General features: G+C 44.3%; 1 protein-coding gene across 1 annotated transcript; it reads right to left on the reverse strand.

The window, feature by feature from the left end:
* Window positions 1-3,642: 3,642 nt before the first annotated feature.
* LOC127395945 (phospholipase A2 inhibitor gamma subunit B-like) lies at window positions 3,643-9,794 on the reverse strand. Its single transcript, XM_051643446.1, has 5 exons — window positions 9,687-9,794; window positions 8,369-8,485; window positions 7,476-7,625; window positions 6,784-6,924; window positions 3,643-4,021 (listed from the first exon to the last, which is right to left on the reverse strand). The coding sequence occupies exons 1-5, from the start codon at window positions 9,733-9,735 to the stop codon at window positions 3,801-3,803; spliced, it is 678 nt and encodes a 225-aa protein (XP_051499406.1). The 5' UTR covers window positions 9,736-9,794; the 3' UTR covers window positions 3,643-3,800.
* Window positions 9,795-18,683: the final 8,889 nt, after the last annotated feature.

Below are 18,683 nucleotides of genomic sequence, written 5' to 3' on the forward strand. Positions count from 1 at the left end.
TTTGCCTTTGAAGAATTGTAATCCTCAAGATACCTACTGGACCTGCTGGGCCAGGTTGCTGAGTGCTGGACAAACTTCCTTATAAAGGCCCTGGTCACCAAAAGAAACTGAGCAACAGCTTCACATTCCTTTGCAAATACAACCTCAGGTCATGCTATGGCTAGATAAACCGTGTCCCAGTGTCCTGAGCTCCTGACATGAAACTGCTGGAGCAGGAATTCTTCCAGAAAGTGGAAGGAAACCATTCTGGGAAGGAGTCAAGGGTTTTTAGTATCTAACTGCCTGGCATGACATGTGGCTGCACAGAGACACACAGCCCATTCTCCCCAGCTTCTCCTGCCCTGCTCCTCCCCAGAACAGCCACAGCTCAGGGCTATGGCCACCAAATAACAGTTCAAATCCTCACCTTCCCTCACCCAGCAAAATCACCAGGCTGTTGGTCTTAATTCCTGCACATCTATCTCCCTATCTCAGATCACTGGCAGGTTTTCTGGCTGCCATCAGGCTTTCTGGATGCCTCACCATTCAGGGAAAGAACTGAAACTTCAGAGTTGAGAGAGGGAATGTCAGGAGATTTTCCACTGTCTGGGGGGAGGAGACAATGGTCTGGGTCCTCATTGCTACACAAAGGGGGAGATCAAAGCTATTGTTGACATGGTCAGTTTTGCAGATAAAGAGGCAGCATCCAGGGCTGTGTCTGTATCTCATATGCCTGGTAGCTGAAGTGTCTGCCAGATCTAAGGGAGGATCAGGTATTTACATGTCTGCATGTGTGCGTCTGTGTGGGAGAGGGTTTGTATACATTACAAGGAGAAACTGCAGATGGAAACAACCGAGTTTGGTGTCAAAGGTCTGGTTCAAAGCCCATTAAACTCAGCAGAAGTAATTCCATTTACTGTGGTGGGTTTTGGCCACATCTGTCCTTACCCCTCCCCAACATGCCAACAAGCTCAGGGCTGCTTCCTGCTGCATATCCTCAGTTAAACCCTGTGGGCTTCCCCTGTTCACCAAGATGGCTATTTTACAGGGAATTGTTGGAGATGCCCCCTCCTCTGGTGCTCACACCCTGCAGATATTTAGAGGCAAGTGTTGTTCATTCATCACTCCTTGCTCAAGATGCTGACATCCTATTGCTTGATATAGTTTTGTAAATTGGTGCCAACATGCTATTTTCCATCTTTTGTGTTACTTTTATATGAACACACTCGAGCATCATATCCCTCCCCAGGAGCCATATTGGAGATCAGAAGGGCCCATCTCACCACCTTTTTTCATACCCCAATCTACCACTTTTCTACTAGCTCTTTCTGAACTGCCTGTAACCTTTCTGCAACTAAAACATCCATTTCTAAAAGGCCATCATAGTGGCTTTGCAGACAGCAAGAGCTGATGACCTTTTTGCTCTAATGACTATAGTCTATGCACAGTGATGTTGTGACTTTTCCTCCTTTGGGTTTGTTAGGTTTCTGCTGCACTCTTACATTTAGAAGAACCCTTTACCATCTTACAGTTTCCATACCAGTGTGTTTATAGCCTGTAAACAAGTCACATCTCCATCTTCTTTCCAGTAAGATAACAGGTTTATGCTCCTGAAGAGTTTAACTATAAGGCATTTTATTTCACACCTTCCATTTTTAACGGTCTTCAAAAATGCTGGTGCTGGAGCAGGACCAAGCACTAGAGTGTCATCATAAAGATGCAGGGTTGTTTCCTCCTGTCACTCCCCTATTTATACAGCCACAGACTGCAACAGGATTTTTTGCCACGTTAAGTTAGAGGTCAAAATTGAGCTGCTGCTTCTTTCCCTCCACACCACAAAACCTTGCCACAAACTTTACAGCCTGCTTTCCTCTTCCTTGTCCTCCCCTAAGCATCACCCCAGCACCATGGCTCTCTGGATTTGTGTCACCCATGTCTTGACAAGGCTGAACACACCAGTTTAGCTTTTCCATCCTGATAACATCACAGGTCAAAGTGGAACAAACAGAAAGTGAAGGATTGAGCCATCGAAGCAGATCAAGATCTGCCATGAGGGTGCCACATGTAATGTTCTGCATGAATGTACAGGAAATGTGATCAGGGATAATGTACTTGCATAGATAGAGAATTGTTTTAATTCCAGGGTTTTATCAGATCTGGAAAAATGCTGAATGAGTGGGTCGCTGCAGTATCAGTCTATTGTTACACTGTGAAGCAGGAGCTGTATTCCCCCTGTAACATCCACACTGTAATTGCACAGCTTTGGCAAATAATTAATCTTTAACTAATCCTAACTAGACTCTTTTCCCTGCATTAATTCTGTATTAGCAGTTCACTCCCCACCTCAAAAATTAATTTTCACTCTCAGGCCCCCACCCCATTATTATAATAGATTTTGTGAAAATCTCTCCCAAATAATTTGATGGAAATATTAGGAAGAAAGAAGTTTCAGCCTGTTTGGGAAGAAGGGAAAGTCTGGAGGAGACAGAAATTACAAAGAACATTCAGTCCCCATGTTGCAAGTTAAAAACTGATCACATATATATTCATGTATACACATGTAGGCATAGTCATTTCCACAGCCAAGGCTTTCCGTAGTGCTTTCTGCCACAGCATTGAACTAGGAGATCAAATTGCAGTGCTCGATCACTGTAACTCCACATCAAAACACTGCACATTTGCCCTGTGAGCCAGGGCTATTAAGGATAGACAGAACAATACCCTTTGCTCAACAGTCCTGTAGCCTGCTCCAAAAAAGGGCCACTCCTCTGGGAACAAATGATTAATGAAATGTAGAAGTTTGCTAACACCCCTCCTACATTCTACACCCCAGCATCTCCCAGAGCTCCTGTTGCTTTATCCCTTTGTCCACAGTCCATACGACCTCCCAAGTGCAATGATGCTGCCTAATGTGTTGGTTTTCTTCAGTGCTTTTGTGACAGACCAACCTGAGGAGTCCCATTATAGCAGGCAAAGCTGGAGCAGAACAGCCAGGGTGGTGATGACTGCAGAAAAGGGAAGAGCATGTAAGCTATGGGTGCAGTTTGACCAGCAGAAGGTGGGCTACAGCTTTCCATTAGTTGGTCTCCCATAAGTCTGTCACCACAGAAAACCGCATGGTTATGAAATCAAAACTTCCTAAGCTAAGCATTTTTTTTGCAGATTATCACAAAACTTCAGACAGAATGGCAGGGTGTCTGGTAAGGCAAGAATAACCACAAGGACAAAAGTTCTTGCCCAGAGTAGTTGGCTTGTAGCAAATGGTCACTGACTCTTCTCTGAAATGGAGACTATTTCAGGGCTGCCCCACGCCCACAAGCAGCCCTCTGAGCTGAGGGAGGTCCTCCTACCATGGACAAATAGGATACAAAGGAAAAAGGGGCCAATCACCTCTCCAAATGGAGTGAACCTCTCAAGATCTCACCTCTAGTCCTTTTCAGAGCCTAGAAAAGTGGCTTTGAAACTGATAACTTATCCTGAAATGGTGGATGTAGACTCTAAGGCTATCTTGAGAGTTTCTGTCACTTATGCAGTGTATGGGCAGCTTGTACAAGTCTCCACTGGTCCCAGTGTGGAAAAAAACGTTCAGAGAATGTAACACAAAAGCAACTGCAATTCAACATATGAAGCTTTAAATCAGATTAAATTGATGAGGAAACAAAAGAAATGTAAGTACTGTCTTTATTCTTTGAAATCACAAAAAAGAAGAGCTAATCTGAAAACAAAACAAAACAAAACAGGAGAACCACAACAAACAGGATTTGGTGCAAATATCTGTTGCATTTTGTCATGGGTTTTGCTTAAGCCAGTATTAGAGAGAGTCAGAAAAGTACCTTCTCCAAGATGAATCCTGACAAGACAGGGAATAAGAAGGCATCTGGAGGGCTAAAGCCAGAACTCACTCTAAGCAAAGAAGCTGGTGTGCATTGGAACCGCTTTAACTTCATGTCCATCATCCCCAGATTGCTTTTTCCATCTCCTACAATACTGCATTCAGACACAGTGGTGCAGCCCTTCATGGCGGTTTTCAGAGACACTCCACCTACAAAGGAAAAGTAGTAAATGCCATGCTTCAGCAGAATCAGAGACCGTAGCAGTTCCCTCCCCAGACAATAATGTTTCCCTTTCCACCCTACTAACTGCCTGTTGGTTATGTCCAGCCAGCTCCAAGCCCACCAACCCATTCCTATCTGTTCCCATCTCCTGAAAAAATTTGCACAGGTAGCAAGGTCACCTTGGTTTAGAGTTTGTCCTTCTTTCTGCTGAAGAAAAATGTTTGTTTGTTTGTTTGTTTTAAATGTGAACATTTTAAATTGAAAACCTTTTAAAATAATTTTCTTTCTCTCGTGTAAAGATCCTCGTGTTGAAATCTCACCCAGCTTCCTGAAGAAACCAAGGCTATGTGACAGAATGCCATGAGTTCAGTCTCCTCCTCTCTCTGACTCTCATGACATTTGCACTGGATGACTCTCTCTCAGCCAAATCAACATGGGTGTGATAAGTCTCAAAGACATTACAGGCTGATAAATTTATTCACATAAGTCCATTCTCTAAGGCCTTACAGGATTTAGCCAAAAAAGCAGAGAAACCGTGCTCTCATGGCCACTGGGGAGAGCCTGGAACCTCAATTCTTCAGTTGCCAACACTGGAGCACCTATCTGAGAAAGAGACCTGAGAAGCTGCTGGATGCCTAACCACCCATTCAGATATTCTTGCTCCAGTTTTTTCCTTTGTCTCTCTCTGCTAATTTTTCTCTGCTGCACAGGCTAGGGAGGTCTGGAATATTCTGCTGGACATTTTTATCTCAAATACAAATAACATAAAAGGGCACTTCATTAGTTCCTCACCTTCTTTTGTTCCCCTACACTGCTGCTTCCTCTGCACAGCTCATCACATCACACAGGTCTCCTCTATTTACAATGGCAAATCAATCAGGTTGTCCTGGTTTGAGCCAGGATTAAGCCAATTTTCCTTTTGCTGATTTTTTTTTCCTTCAGTGACCTTTATTTTAACTAGCAACACTCTGTTCTTACTAAAGCTGATAAGAGAGGAATGTTTCTCTAACTGCTGGGTCTTCAAGGTCGCACCTTCACTCTGCCGGCTCAGATACGACAGGGAAATCTATGACCCCCCATAGGAGGCTGAGTTAGACAGACAGCAAAACTGGCCAGAGATATTCCGTTCCATATATCTATGTAAGCTCAGAGGAAGATCAGAGATCACAGAAGACAACTTCCTTCCTTCTTTTTCTTCCTTTCTCTTCCATCCATGGCTGGCGTCCAGAGAGGACTCCGTCTGTCCAGCACCGTCGACCCTTATGCTCGAGCTCTCCTGACCCTCATCACTCTCCGCTTTCTCCAGCAGCAGCTCTGGGATTTCTCAGGACTGTTCCAGCTCAGGAGATGCTGTGGGAGTTGCTGGGGGTGGGGGGAGGTGAGAGGCTTTTGCCCATATCTGAACATATCTCTATATAATTGTATATATATTCTCTTATATCATTCATTAGTGTTTAATTGAAGCTGTGTAGTTTAGTTTTCAATCCAGCCAAGTCTCTCTCTTTTTCTCTCTCTTCTTCCCTACCTGGGTGGGAGAGGGGGTGGGGATCGAGAGCATTGTTGTCAGACCTGAGTCAAACAGTGACTCAGGTGAAGACAAATTAGGATCATTTTTTATTTCATTGGTACATTGAATTAATTGCACCACTCTATTTCCACAGCTGAGACTAAAAATTGCTTTTTTTCTTTCATGTTGTCTCTGAGAAACACCCTTTAACTCAAGGTTTGAACTATACATCTATAAAGTGTGTAGCAAAGACCTTCAGGCAATCATATCATCACCTGGCAATATTATCAACTTCTTCCATAGCCATACACAAGTTTCGGTTTTTTTTCCACCTGCTTCTACAGCAGGCTCTGTTGTCCTGAATTTTTCCTTTATTTTTCCTGCCCTCTGGAATATGGGTGGGACTGCCATGAAAGCTGCAGGAGGGGAGGAAAGCAGAGTGACCAGGGAGCTTACTGCCTACTCACCTCGAATTACAGCTACTGAGGTGGGAAAAACATCTCTGAAGGACTACGTTACATGCTGTTGGTGACCCCAGTTATTCAAAGGGTGGAGCTCCCTCACAGGGAAGATCTTTGGGTACTCCAACAGTTCAGCTGCAGCTTTCATGGGGACTGACAGGTCCCTAACTTCCTAGGAGCAAAGGCACCACTGGTCTCCACTGGCCAGTGACACCTCATGAAATAGCCAATGGCTCTGTAAAAGTTGCACCTGAGTCTCTGTTAAGTAGGCAATTGGATTATATTCAGATTTATCTTCATGCCTCCTACCTAAAGCAAGCAGGTTTAGTTCTTGGGCAGATCTACTACATCCTTCAGGACTGCTTCAGGATTCCAGTTCTGCTCTTGACCTTGGATATATGATGCTAGGAGGAATCAAAACAGCTAACTATGGGGAAGGAGGGTGGGGGGAAACACTCCTGCCCTCTTATTGGCTTAATTCATAGAATCACAGAATCACAGAATGGTTAAGGTTCAAAGGGACCTTAAAGATCATCAGGTTCTAATCTTCCTGCTACAAGCAGGGACACCTCACACTAGACAGGCTGCACAAACTCTCATCCAACCTGGCCTTAAACACTCCCAGGGAGGGGGTTCATATTCTCTTTCAGTTTTGTGTCTCTTCCTCTCTTTTACTTTCACACTTCTGCCCATTTTTATTTCTCTGTGATGCTTTCTCTTACACTGGTTTCCCCAATTTAACAAAAAAGATAAGAGAAACCCCCAAATAAAAGGTAGTTACTAGAATTCATAAAGCCGGCAAGGTCAAGGCACTTGGTTTCAGAGCCAGTGCAGTTTACGACTTCTTTACCACACTGGAAGGAGTCCATACTGTAGCAGGCAGGACACTGGTATCCATTAGGTTTGTTGTCCTCTGGAGGCACTGAAAGAGATGGGCCATAATCGACTTTAGTCAGGGAAGGAGAATCACAGAATTGTTACCTCTGGAAAAGACTTCCAGGATCATGTAGTCCAACTGCCAACACCCACCCCTTCCAGAAAGCAAGACCACTCTTTTAGTAAAAGAATTCTTCCTAATATTTAGTCTAAACCTCTTCTGGTGCAACTTCAGACCATTTCCTCTAGTCTTACTGTTATTTACTTGAGTGAAGAGGCGAACAACCACCTCTCTACAACCTCCTTTCAGGTAGTTGTAGAGAGCTATTACGTGTCCCTTCAGCATCCTTTTCTCCAAACTAAACAATCCCAGTTCCCTCAGCCTCTCCTCACAGGACCTGTTCTCCAACACCTTCACCAGCTTGGTTGCTCTTCTCTGAACTCTCCCCAGCAACTCAATGTCTTTCCTGTAGTGAGGAGCCCAGAATTGAACACAGTACTTGATGTGCAGCTAAGCCAGGTGACAGCTAGGCCTGGAAAGCCTCACCTCAGGTCAGGCAGACAAAGAGGGGATAGGGCTTAAAAAGGGGAGCTTACATGAGACAGAGATCGTTCTACAGTCGTCGCCAGTGCAGCAAGCCATGTGGCTCCTTTCTTTTACCTTCCCATAGTTCACGGTGATAGGGCCCAGCTGACAAACACTTGATGGCACGCAGGACTTGATGGATGAAGGGACTGTTATCCCCCCTGTAATGAAGTGGAAGGCAACAGCAAGTGGTTAACCACAAGGTAACTCCCTTCCCCTCCCATTACCTCCTATGGCAGCAACCACTAAACAGCTGTCCTGGGGCTTCAGGACAGTGAAGCCACACCAAAAGCTGCACCAGTGATCCTGGTGATTCCCTCAGAGAAGCAAGGGTGTCATCACATCTGAGACACTAGAGAGGAATTCTTCCTTCTTCACATTGTGCTTAAAGACAGGAGGAAAGCAAACCCCTCACAGGCAGCTGGCCTTTTTGCCAATGTCCACCTTAGGCAGAGGTGCCCAGCCACAGAGCCTATGGGGTGACCCAAGTGCCTCTGACCCACAGCCCACCCTTCCTCATGTAGTCTGCAGAGCACACAGCCCATTACAGCCACAAGCATCCTGACACAGGCAAGCCTGGTCCTTCCCGTGAACCACAGTCCAGGTTCTCAACCCAACTACCTACTTTAACAGAATTATAAGCCAGCATCTCCTATCAGTATGCTGCCTAGGTCGTCCCCTCCACAATTCAGAACTAAGCCCTGCGAGTAAGAAACAGCTGCTCAAGATACAGGAACAGAGAGCTTGTCCCATCCCAGACCATCCTGATCTCTGGGAGCTCTGTCACTGAAAAGGAAAATGGACAGCTCATCCAAGGACCCTCCATAAGGCCTGTGACAGAGGTAGGCAAAGATATGCATCCCCCAGCCCCCTGGAACACAGCCACAGTGGATGTCTCACCTACCCATCAAGACCTCGTGTACAATGATGCCGCAGGTATCCTCACCACCGCTACAGGTTTTCATGGGGCCAGAGCAGCTTTTTCCTATGTTATGACAAACTTCACACTGAAGGGAGGTACCTGGGGAAAGAAGGATGCATTCCTGTGTAGCAGTCATGAGGGATCTCACTTCCCCTTTCACCAATGTTCCACTTCAGCACTTAATCAGCACTTTTCAGATTCTGCTTCCCCCATTTTTCCTCTTTCATTTCTCAATTTGTGGGTTGTTTTTTAGTATTTCTATTATTATTTATCCTAGTACGAACTACAATTTGGGCAAGTGGGGAAGCCGTTTTGGGACATCATTTTACATTGTAACCACCAATACCCAGCCAGCTTCTGTTGTCTTCTATACAATTATATTTGTTTGTTTTCCCTGAGGATGCTACTGAATGTAACCCCATAAACCCCTCTGTCCTGGCAGGCATTCAAGGTGTCCCTGGATTCCCAGGACCCAAAACCTCTTTCCTTGCAGCAAGCAGGGCACCCAAACCTCTGGGGATCAAGGGGGCTGCCAGCAGGTGTTGACTGTGCTATGTGCAAACTGGGGAATGGCTTATCTCTTTGTAGGCATTAGAGGAAACCACTTTACCAAGTGCCTGTGGGAATAACTTAAGCAGAACAGAGTATCAAGTAGTCAGCAAGAAACACTTAGAAAGAAATAAGGTTTTTACTTAGAGAGGACAAATGATATGTCTTCCCTGACACACTCACCTGGATCCAAGGGTCTAGCAGGTAGATTAAGAGGTCCAGGGCACATGTTGATTCCCTAACCTCAGGTTTCATCTAAGGCAGCTTAAAGTGGCTGCAACACCTACATGGGTGGCAGGTATGACACAAGACCTTCAAGACACCAGTGCTCTTCTGGAGCAGAGTCAAAGGACAGCTGAGATAACAAAGTGCCTAAAATGTCATACAACACTGCACATGAGCAAAATAAATGAGCCCTTATATTTGCAGTAAATGGTGGCCAGAGATCAATTCAGCCAACCAAAGGTCTGTCTGCTTCAGAGTAACCTGAATCACTCCTGTGCCTGCTCCAAACAGATGACCAGTGACCACTACAGTAGCTTAGAGAGCTGGATCACATTGTCAGTGCCTACACCTTCACCTGCACACTGGCTCCTAGCACCGAAGATCCCCTGAGACCAGTCACCCCTCTGCAGTGCCAGTCCCCACATATGAGGGGCTTCCTACAGCAGGAACAGACCCATGCCCAGAGCCCCCATTTCCAGACCACTTCCATGTCTCCCAGCCCCACAGGTCCCCGCCAAAAATTCACCTGGATCCAGGAAAGCCAGGAAGAAGCCAAGGCCAAGGGACACTTTCATGCTGCTGGAATGTAAACACAGCCAGTTACCAAGTCTTGCTGAACACAGCACAGTGCATCACAAGGGCTTTATAAAGCAAGGGGGAAAGAGGGCTTTTTGGAGACACAGCATTTGGGGAAGTGCTCTGAATAATACAGAAACTGCAGAGCATTAGCACTACTGTTTATTTTTCATTTGAAGCACAAGTTCTGCCTTTTCCTCCAAAAAAGTAATGCTATTTACCTTTCTCCCTCTAGAGTATGCAGTCTGTGGGGAAAGATTGGCTTGCCTAGGGTCTGTATGGTATGTCCCCAGTGCAGACTTTATTTGAACAAAATTCAGCCTCTGCCATACATACAAATGACAGAGAAGGAACCATTTGAACAGCCCTGTTGTGCTCTCACCACTATGCCCAAAGAAGCAAAGTGTAGCAAGGGCCAGCCAGGAATTTTCCTCGTGGCTGAGTTTTTGCTGGCTGGTTTCCCATCTTACTTCCCATCAGAGACCCAGGAGCTCTCATGTCCCAAGTACAGCAGCAAAGTAGACAGTGACCAAGCAGTGAGCTTCCTCTCCAATCTGGCCTGCAGCTTCTGTTTGCAAAATGAATGCCAATGCACAGCTTGGAGCAGGCTCAGTCGAAGGATTCCTGGGGTTGAATATGTCAGAGCTGCAAAGCGGGTCCTCCAGAGTGAGGGTTTTGATAGAAAACATTTGGAAGTTGTTAAGAAAACCTTCTACTATGCCTCTTTAAATCAAATGAGCCAGCAAGGAGAAAGCATCGATGTGGCTATGAGGCAGCCTGGTCACAACTTAGGTAATGTTAGAGTAGGTTTTCCATGCCCTGAGATCCCGTGCTGAGCTAATGGCAAGCCACAGTCCCTGGCTCTGCCAAAGACTTCCTGCAAATCCACAGAGAAAAATCACAGATCTTGCTGATGTTTCACTCTTTTGCTTTGATTTTCTGTTTCTCTTTCCTGCCTTACTGTCTGCTTTTTCCACATGGAACTAAGCTCTTCAGAGAAAAAGTTCTCTTGTGACTTCTCCAAATACACTGAGTAGCCCAGTGGCACCTCTTCTTAACTAACCCCACAGCATTATGAGAATGGAAATCAGTGCAATCACACAGCTGGTATCACAAGAAGACAAAGGAGTATAGTATCATCACCTTGATTTTCTTTTCCAGCTCAGAAATTGTCTCATGTCACAGCAGATACATCATAATGAAGTGTTCAGCCAGTCCAGGACTCAGATTCATTCCTCATTGGTCTTAAACTTCAGAATGAATAAAAGCCTGTCCCCTGGCAATCTGGGGTACTCAGATCAGGGTGATCCTGCCATTGAACTGCGTGCAGGTCTGCAGATACAGACTGGGAGATGCGTGGATGTGGCTGTCTCTAGTTATTTTGATTTAATGTCCTTTCATTTAAGATGATTATTGAAGTGCCTGGGGGATTTTCCCTGAGTCACGTGACTGCACTAGCCCCACTGAATTACACTGAACTTGCCTGTTTCCCTCCTCTTGTGGAGGGAGGGTGTGAAGCTGTAGCCTTTTCATGTGCAGTTTGGAGATGAAACCAAGCACAGCAAGGAGGAGCCACTATCTGAAGCAATAAGAGACCTGGAAAATAAGACTTACGAAAGACTCTGGAAACAATAGAAGTGCTATGGGGACACCCAGTCATATCACATATATCTGCAAAAACAAGGGCTGGATAGGAAAAACTGTAACAAGAGGCTTACATTAGGCACTGGAGGAATTTTCTAACAGTGATAATATTGAAGTTGATTGCCTAGGAAGGCGTGGATCCTCCATCCTGGGTGGCTTGGAAAAACAGGATAGACAAATATTTATTAGGGAATTATTTATCTTGATAGGATTCTGCTCCAGGGCTGAGAGATGGATTAGATGCTCACTCTGTAGATCCCTTCTAAATTGGCTCCTATACTTTAATTTCCTCGTGTGCATGAAGCACCTGTCCTCTGTAGCACGTCTGTGTTTCCATAAGCAGAGGAGTATGATAACACAATAGTCAGACTACGGGGAAGAGAGGCAGAGGTTGGGGAGATGAGACAAATTTGTGAAGTGAGAAAATTTAGAAATCCAAACCTGAAAACAGCTCTAGCAGGAAGGTGAGAAGAAGGGGATATTTTTAAAAGAAAGATGTTCAGCAGAAGAAAGATGGCCACTTAGGCTAGAGAATGGACAAAAATCAAATGTGAATTTGTCATACAAGTTTGTGGCAGAAAATGCTGGTGGGCTTCACAGAATTGTTTAGGTTGGAAAAGAACCTTAGGATCATAAAGCTGAACCATAAATCCAGCACTGCCAAGTCCAGCACTAAACTATGTCCCTAAGCACCACAACTACACATCTCTTAAACCCCTCCAGGCATGGTGACTCCACCACTTCCCTGGGCAGCCTTTTCCAGTGCCTGACAGCCCTTTCAGTGAATAATTTTTTCCTAATATCCAAGCAAAAACCTCCCCTGGCACAACTTGAGGCCTTTTCCTCTTGTTCTAAGAGCCCAAATATAAACATATGTCACCAGAGCATAAAGCTAATGAATGAGGTTTACATTGCAGCTGAAAAACCCAGGTCAGAAAGCTCTGGCAAAAATAAAAAATTGCAAAGGTGTGACCAAGAAAGGAAGCTAGAGAAAGAGCTGAGAGAGCACAGCTTCTGTATGAGACACTGGGGAAAAACTTTATACAACTGTGGTTGAAATGGAAGGAGATGCTGAAGGGAGAGTGGCAATGATGGCTTTATGAAAGAAGTGAGACCAGAGCTAAGCATAAACCCTCCAATGATGAGAACAGCTGGGGCTGCAGTGAACATCCTGTTTCTGTGATGAATCACTTGAGAGTGATTCAGAGGACAGCATGTACCCAGGGCAAGGACAAAGCTGACAGAGCCCTGGGACAGGACAAGCACACTGCTGCTGCCAGCCCTCATCCCTCGCTGTTACTGTGACTCAAAGGGATGGCAGCACCATGACAAAGGCTCCCAGCTCAGCAGCTGGAAAGCCAGCAAAGCACTTTCTGTATTAGCAGACAGAAAAAAGAACCAGATAGAAACCTGAAGAGAGACTTAAATGTTAGACGTTAAAACTAGAAAAATGAACAAGTATCTACATATATATACAAGACCAGATCTCAGTGATGGCATATGTAATTGTCACAGGGTCCCTTGCTGCAACACAGACACATGAGAGGGGTTTCACAGCTCTTCCCAGCACCTGATGGATTCAGATCCTGCAGAGCACATGGTGAGCTGAAGACAAAGCAGGAGTGTCTCTCCACGACGTCCAAGCACAACAGCAGCAAGGAAGAAGAGCAGGAAGGAGAGGGGACCTGCTCCTCCTGCTACCTCATAGGGTACGGCAGGAAATGGGAGGCAATACTCTCTCTGTTTTGTACCCTCAGCCCCAGATCCCTCAGAGTTCTAAAGACCCTCTCTTTAGGTCCTCATATTGGCAGCATAAAATAAACCTGAGCCCTTTCAAACCATAACAGTCATTTGTTTCAATAGTGATTGCACAAATAAATAAACCACCCAGGTGAGGTCAGTATAAATCTTATTGCCACTGCTGATTAGGATCTTCCCAACAGCCCACAAGGCTCCCTCTCTTCAGGTGTGTTCCCACCGCTGCTTTACCACCCAATCCCAGGCCAGAGGGGAGGTGATTTATTGTCTCTCCCCACCTATTGCTGATTTGATTGGAGTGCTTCAGTCAGGAGTTGTGCCACCACCAGTTCCTGCATTGAGTCTTATCCTTGCTTCCATTCTCAGCCATGGGCTCCCTCCTGTCCCCAGCCAACGCTGGACCTGCACTTAAGGGGTAAGCTTCCAGGCAGATCAGTCCCTTAAGGGGAGAGCTCCTGCCCAAAAGGATATGGGAACCAGGGAAGAGAAGCTGAAAGCTGGAAATAATATGAATACAATAAAACTGCTGTTTAAATGTTATATTTTGTGGCTAAAGTGTTGGGTTTGTTGGGTTGGGGTTTTTTTTTTCTAAAAATGAGCATGTTATTGACAGCACATGTGCAACAACACTGTAGTGAAAGTAAATCAAATTACTGAATATTAACAAATCATGAAACTTCATTTTTCAAGAGATCAAGACATTTAAAGGGGTGCAAAGGACATTTCAGTTTACCTTTGATTGTACACCATTTGTGGCAATGATGGCATTAATGCTAATGATTTTTTTGGTAGTCTGGCTAGTAGTTACTTTTTCAAATGAAATTAATGCCAGGGAATCCATCTGCTTTTCAGGCATCCTGGAATGAAGATAGATTTGAATGCACATTAGTGTGCTTTCTGTTCTGGCACAAACAATGAACAATATCATCTTCAAGCAATCAAGACAACAGCAACTACCTAGTCCACTAGTGGATGAAGTAAATAGTAAGTCCCAATTAGATATTCACAGTCTTTATTAGACATTCATATTTCAACCTCCCCTTCAGAGACTTGCTCCAGCATGCAACTTAGCTAATATTTGCCAGCAGTAGAGTTTGTTTGCTAAGAGAGTTTTCAGTCTGGATGCTGAGGCACATCAATTGACCAGTTCTAACTGGTCTGTTAAAATAAAGCTAATGCTGCCCTGCATTGCTGCCAGGAGACAATAAATGTCTGAGACGAGGGTAAGTCTTTTAATACTATATTAATATCCACACATTTTACTTATTATTAACGGCAGTAGTTAGGAACCTTGAAATGGATGAGAAATTGAGTGTTTCAGGGAAGCGGGCACTCGAGTAACTGCGCTTGACCCTTGAAAAATGGCCTGACCCCAAGTCTTTGGCAACTCAATATAACATACCTGAAAGTCTCTGTCTCTTCTAAATAGCTTCCATATTTGCTGTTTTCTATAAAAAGAGCTTCCCCTTCCATACACCTGAGGGTTGGGGTTAGTGGAAAAGGCCTGGGAAGCACAAGGCTGCCTTTTGCATCACAGTGGCATTTGTGAAGGAAGCAATGAAAATAATGGGAATTCCCAAACATCCTTTGAAATAATTATTTTTTTGGGGGGAAAAAGAGCCAGCCAAAGGCAACCTGGAGATATGAGGCATCCATGGACTGCAGGACCTAGGGTGATCTGGGGAATTTTGGAGGACAAAGATTCATTCAGTCCTTTACTCACCCACTGCCTCCCTCTGGCTATCCACTCATCCCTTCTGGGCATCTCTGGAATGGGAAGCTTCTTTGAAACAGATTGTAAGATACTTCAAAACAGGAGATGTGTAATAGGTAAAGAGATTAATTTTTGCCCTTGATTGCATTTATTCTTAAAAATATTACTTTATTGCTTTCCCACCCTCTCTTCCCATCCAGTCAATTATTAATCAAGTACCACCAGCAGGAAACAAGATTTTATCATGAAAAGTAGTTGTCATGGCTGAGTAAGACCTTTGCCGGAATTGGGCAGATGCAGCCAAATCATAAAAATGAAAAATAAATGTGTTACCAATAGGCTCGAGGCAAAAGGCAAGACAAGAAATACCCCCCAGGGTGGGAAGTATTTGCATACAGGTATTTATTTGAAACAATGCACAGATGCAGTGGTTCTGTCTATACCAGAGGTCTTTGAAGTCTGACAATCCAGACAGCCTCATTTACCACCTGTTTTTTCAACCAAAGTGATCTGGAACTGACTGAACTCTCATTACCTTTTTTGGCACCCCATCTCTGTAATGTGTGACCTCACTCCATTGATGCCATTCTTTTCTGTTGCAGTATTTTTCCTGTATGTGAAGCACACATCATTTCTAATGATGCCAGGTGAGTTGTACAGTTTCTGTGCCAGCTTCTGCCTCCTGTTTCCAGTCACTTACTGTGAAGCATGACACATTGCATAAGGACGAGAGCAGAAAGCCATGCCCTGCAGCACCAAGAGACATGCTCCCTGCTTTCCAAATTATGTTTGTCTCTTCCATAATTTTCCAATCCAGCATTATTAATTGTTTGATAAACATCATTAAATAAAGGTGTTCCCAGATGGTTTTGTCACAGAGCACAAAGAAAAGCACATTTGCTCAAATCCTGTGTTGATCTGGGCAGATTTTCTAGTCAAAAGTCACTTTCAGAAACCAAAAGCTATTGTTGCACATTCATGAGGAAATACATCCATCACCCAAGGCAGGGTGATCTCCCAGGCAAAACAACCATTTGACATATTGTAATACTGTAGGATGTTTAAATACTACAGCAAACATCAGATAAATACCCAGAAACAGCAAACTGTGGGTGCTAAGGGGAGAGATCCAAGCAAACCTCCACAGCACTCAGTGCAAAGACACCTGTGACAGCTCAGCACAAGTTGGTTCAGCTCAGGTCACAGCACTATGTGGAAATGTCAACTCAGGTCCTGCAAGGACCACCCCTCAGATTGGGTGTGTGAGTGCAGTGCTGACCACCAGGATCCAGAGCAAGGGGTCTGCCTTGGAACACCCATGGAGATGCTTACAGCAGCCTCCCACGTGGTTACACCAACCATTGGGGGTCAGAAACCAGTGGGAGCTGCTGGTGGCCAGTGTCCAGAGCTGTGTGTGCAACCAGATAAATGAGTTTGACATTGCTTGTCTTCATCTAGGCAGATAGGAAAGAACCAGGTAGGGGAGATGAGAAGAAAAACATAAGCAACCTTGCAAGGGACAATCAAAGTGTTCCATGGGTGCCATGCTCCTCCCTACTCAGTCTGAGAGGACATGAATGGGGGTTTCTCACTCCCTTAGAAGCACCCTGGTTGTTGGCGTAAAAATCATCCTAGCAGTAAAATGTATGATAATCAATTCATTTTCACAGATAGTCCCTCAATCTGCTAGACCAACCAAAAGTCACTGGTTTCAGGAACTCAGGCGACTAAGGCTACAAGACATCTTGGGATCCTTTGCAAACTCTTTATATGAAAATAAAGTTTTATAACAATAATAAGTCCCATTGAAAATTTTCTTAATATATGTGTCATAGATGCAAAAAAAAATGCCCCAAATACAGTCTTTAATCTATCTGCCACACATCTTCAAACCTGGGATATTATAAATATACCTGATAGGGGTGATATAAATGGCTGGGAAACCACAAGGTTTTAATGAACCTGCCCCAGAGACATTAGGTTTTATGGAAATAGATTAAAAGGATTTTACTTAACAACTTAATCATGAAGTATAATGAGTAAATAAAAAATAATGCCGTATAGATAAGACATGGGAAATTCCAGTGCTAGTGATATGAAATGTATGTAGATTATAATTAGGTAGGTACAGAATGAAAATAAAAACAAATGTGAAAGAAGAAAGGCAGATATGTAAAGTAGGAATTATAAGGTTATTAAGAGACTAGCACAGTTCCACATCAGAGCAAAAAGTCCTCCCTAACTTAACTTTTTCAGTAAAGTTTTTGCCATCTTTATATTTGAACCTTTTCATGGACATAGAGTGAAAGATTGAGGAATATGACTGGGATCCAGTTATCTGCATTGTCTTAATGAGGACTTCAAAATATCTATATATCAGTTTGAGGAAAACAAAAATTACATTTGCTGCATACATGGAAAACCTTAGTGTGAGGGTGGGTGACACAAAACAAAAGCTGTGGCATGCTGGTGGTTCCTGCTGGGAAAGGCCCTAGGGCAGATTTGGAAGCTACAAGAAGAGACATACTGCCAGGAAGAACTTCGGTGAGACTAGAGGAGAAATATTCCTCCTCTCCATGACAGGACCTTCTCAAAGTCACTATGCCAAGGAAGACCTGCTCACAATGCACAAATATCCAGTGTCTCCTAGGCTTTGCCTGAATGAGAGCAAGCCAAAAATGCAACTAGTAGAAAGACGGCTCTTTCTAGTCTTTCACTTAATTGACCAAACTGATGAACATACAAAACAATGTGTTGTGGACCTAGAGATTCAGTTTCACTTCAAAGGAGTGTTTTAACACTTTCTCCATTTTTAAGTTTTGACCAATTGAGAAGTAAAACAATTATCTCTTGAAACAGTGTCCAAAACAATTATTTCCCTGCAGTCCTAACTGATGCCCCTGCAGCTTACACTAGCTCCACAATTCTTCAAGGATGGAAAACACGTTCCTCCCCTGGGACTTCTAACCGGTACCCATGACAACTCATGCTGCCACTCTGCAGCAAACAGTAGGGAGCTCTGAGCAAGTGCTCTAAAAACCAGGATATATCAGGATTTCTGTAGCTCCTGGAGAAGCCCCCCAAAGTGACCTTGGTGGAAAGGTAGAGCCTATCCAGGTCTGTTTCCTAGTGACATGTAACCAAAACCAAAAAGTGTGTAAAGGCAGAAGAGGAAAAATATAATGAAGTGGGTTCAGCTTCTGTCTCCATCCTGGGGATGTGGACAATTATGTGCTGGGCAAAGGGGATTGGTGTATTTTCCCATTTCTCTTGCAAAAGAGAATGTTCACTGGAGGAAAACATGAGCTTCAACAGTGCAGTCACACACTGCCTCATGGGATGACAGTACTTTGGGAGCTGTCATCAGGGGCAGAGTATTAGAAATTATAATCATGACCCTCTTGCCAGGCAGATCAGGCATGGGATCAGTGCAAACCAAAGATAGATCACTGACTGGCCCAGCACTGCAGATTCAGTAGCAGAGCTTGTGTTGTGGGTGACAGCTCAGGCCATCAGGCCAAGGAGCAGCTTTTCAGGAATTGTCTTTGATTAGACTGGATACTGAGAATTGCTGCTTCTCTCATTCCCACTTGCCTGCCTCACTCAGACATGGGAGTTCAGTTAAATAGAGCGGGTAAAAAGCTCAGAAAATGCTGGCGTGAAGCACCACCACTATGTGATCTGTTAATTTCAGACACATATGCACTTTGAAGGAGCAGTCTGAATAAGGTTGCATTGTTAGGAAAGGATTTGGCATCAGTGGTGAAAAATTCACACATGCAGCTCCGTGTGTGGAGGCAAAAGAGGATGCAAATAAAGATGAAAGTGAAG

This window comes from Apus apus, chromosome Z, assembly GCF_020740795.1.
Source record: "Apus apus isolate bApuApu2 chromosome Z, bApuApu2.pri.cur, whole genome shotgun sequence".
Classification (NCBI taxonomy): Eukaryota; Metazoa; Chordata; class Aves; order Apodiformes; family Apodidae; genus Apus; species Apus apus.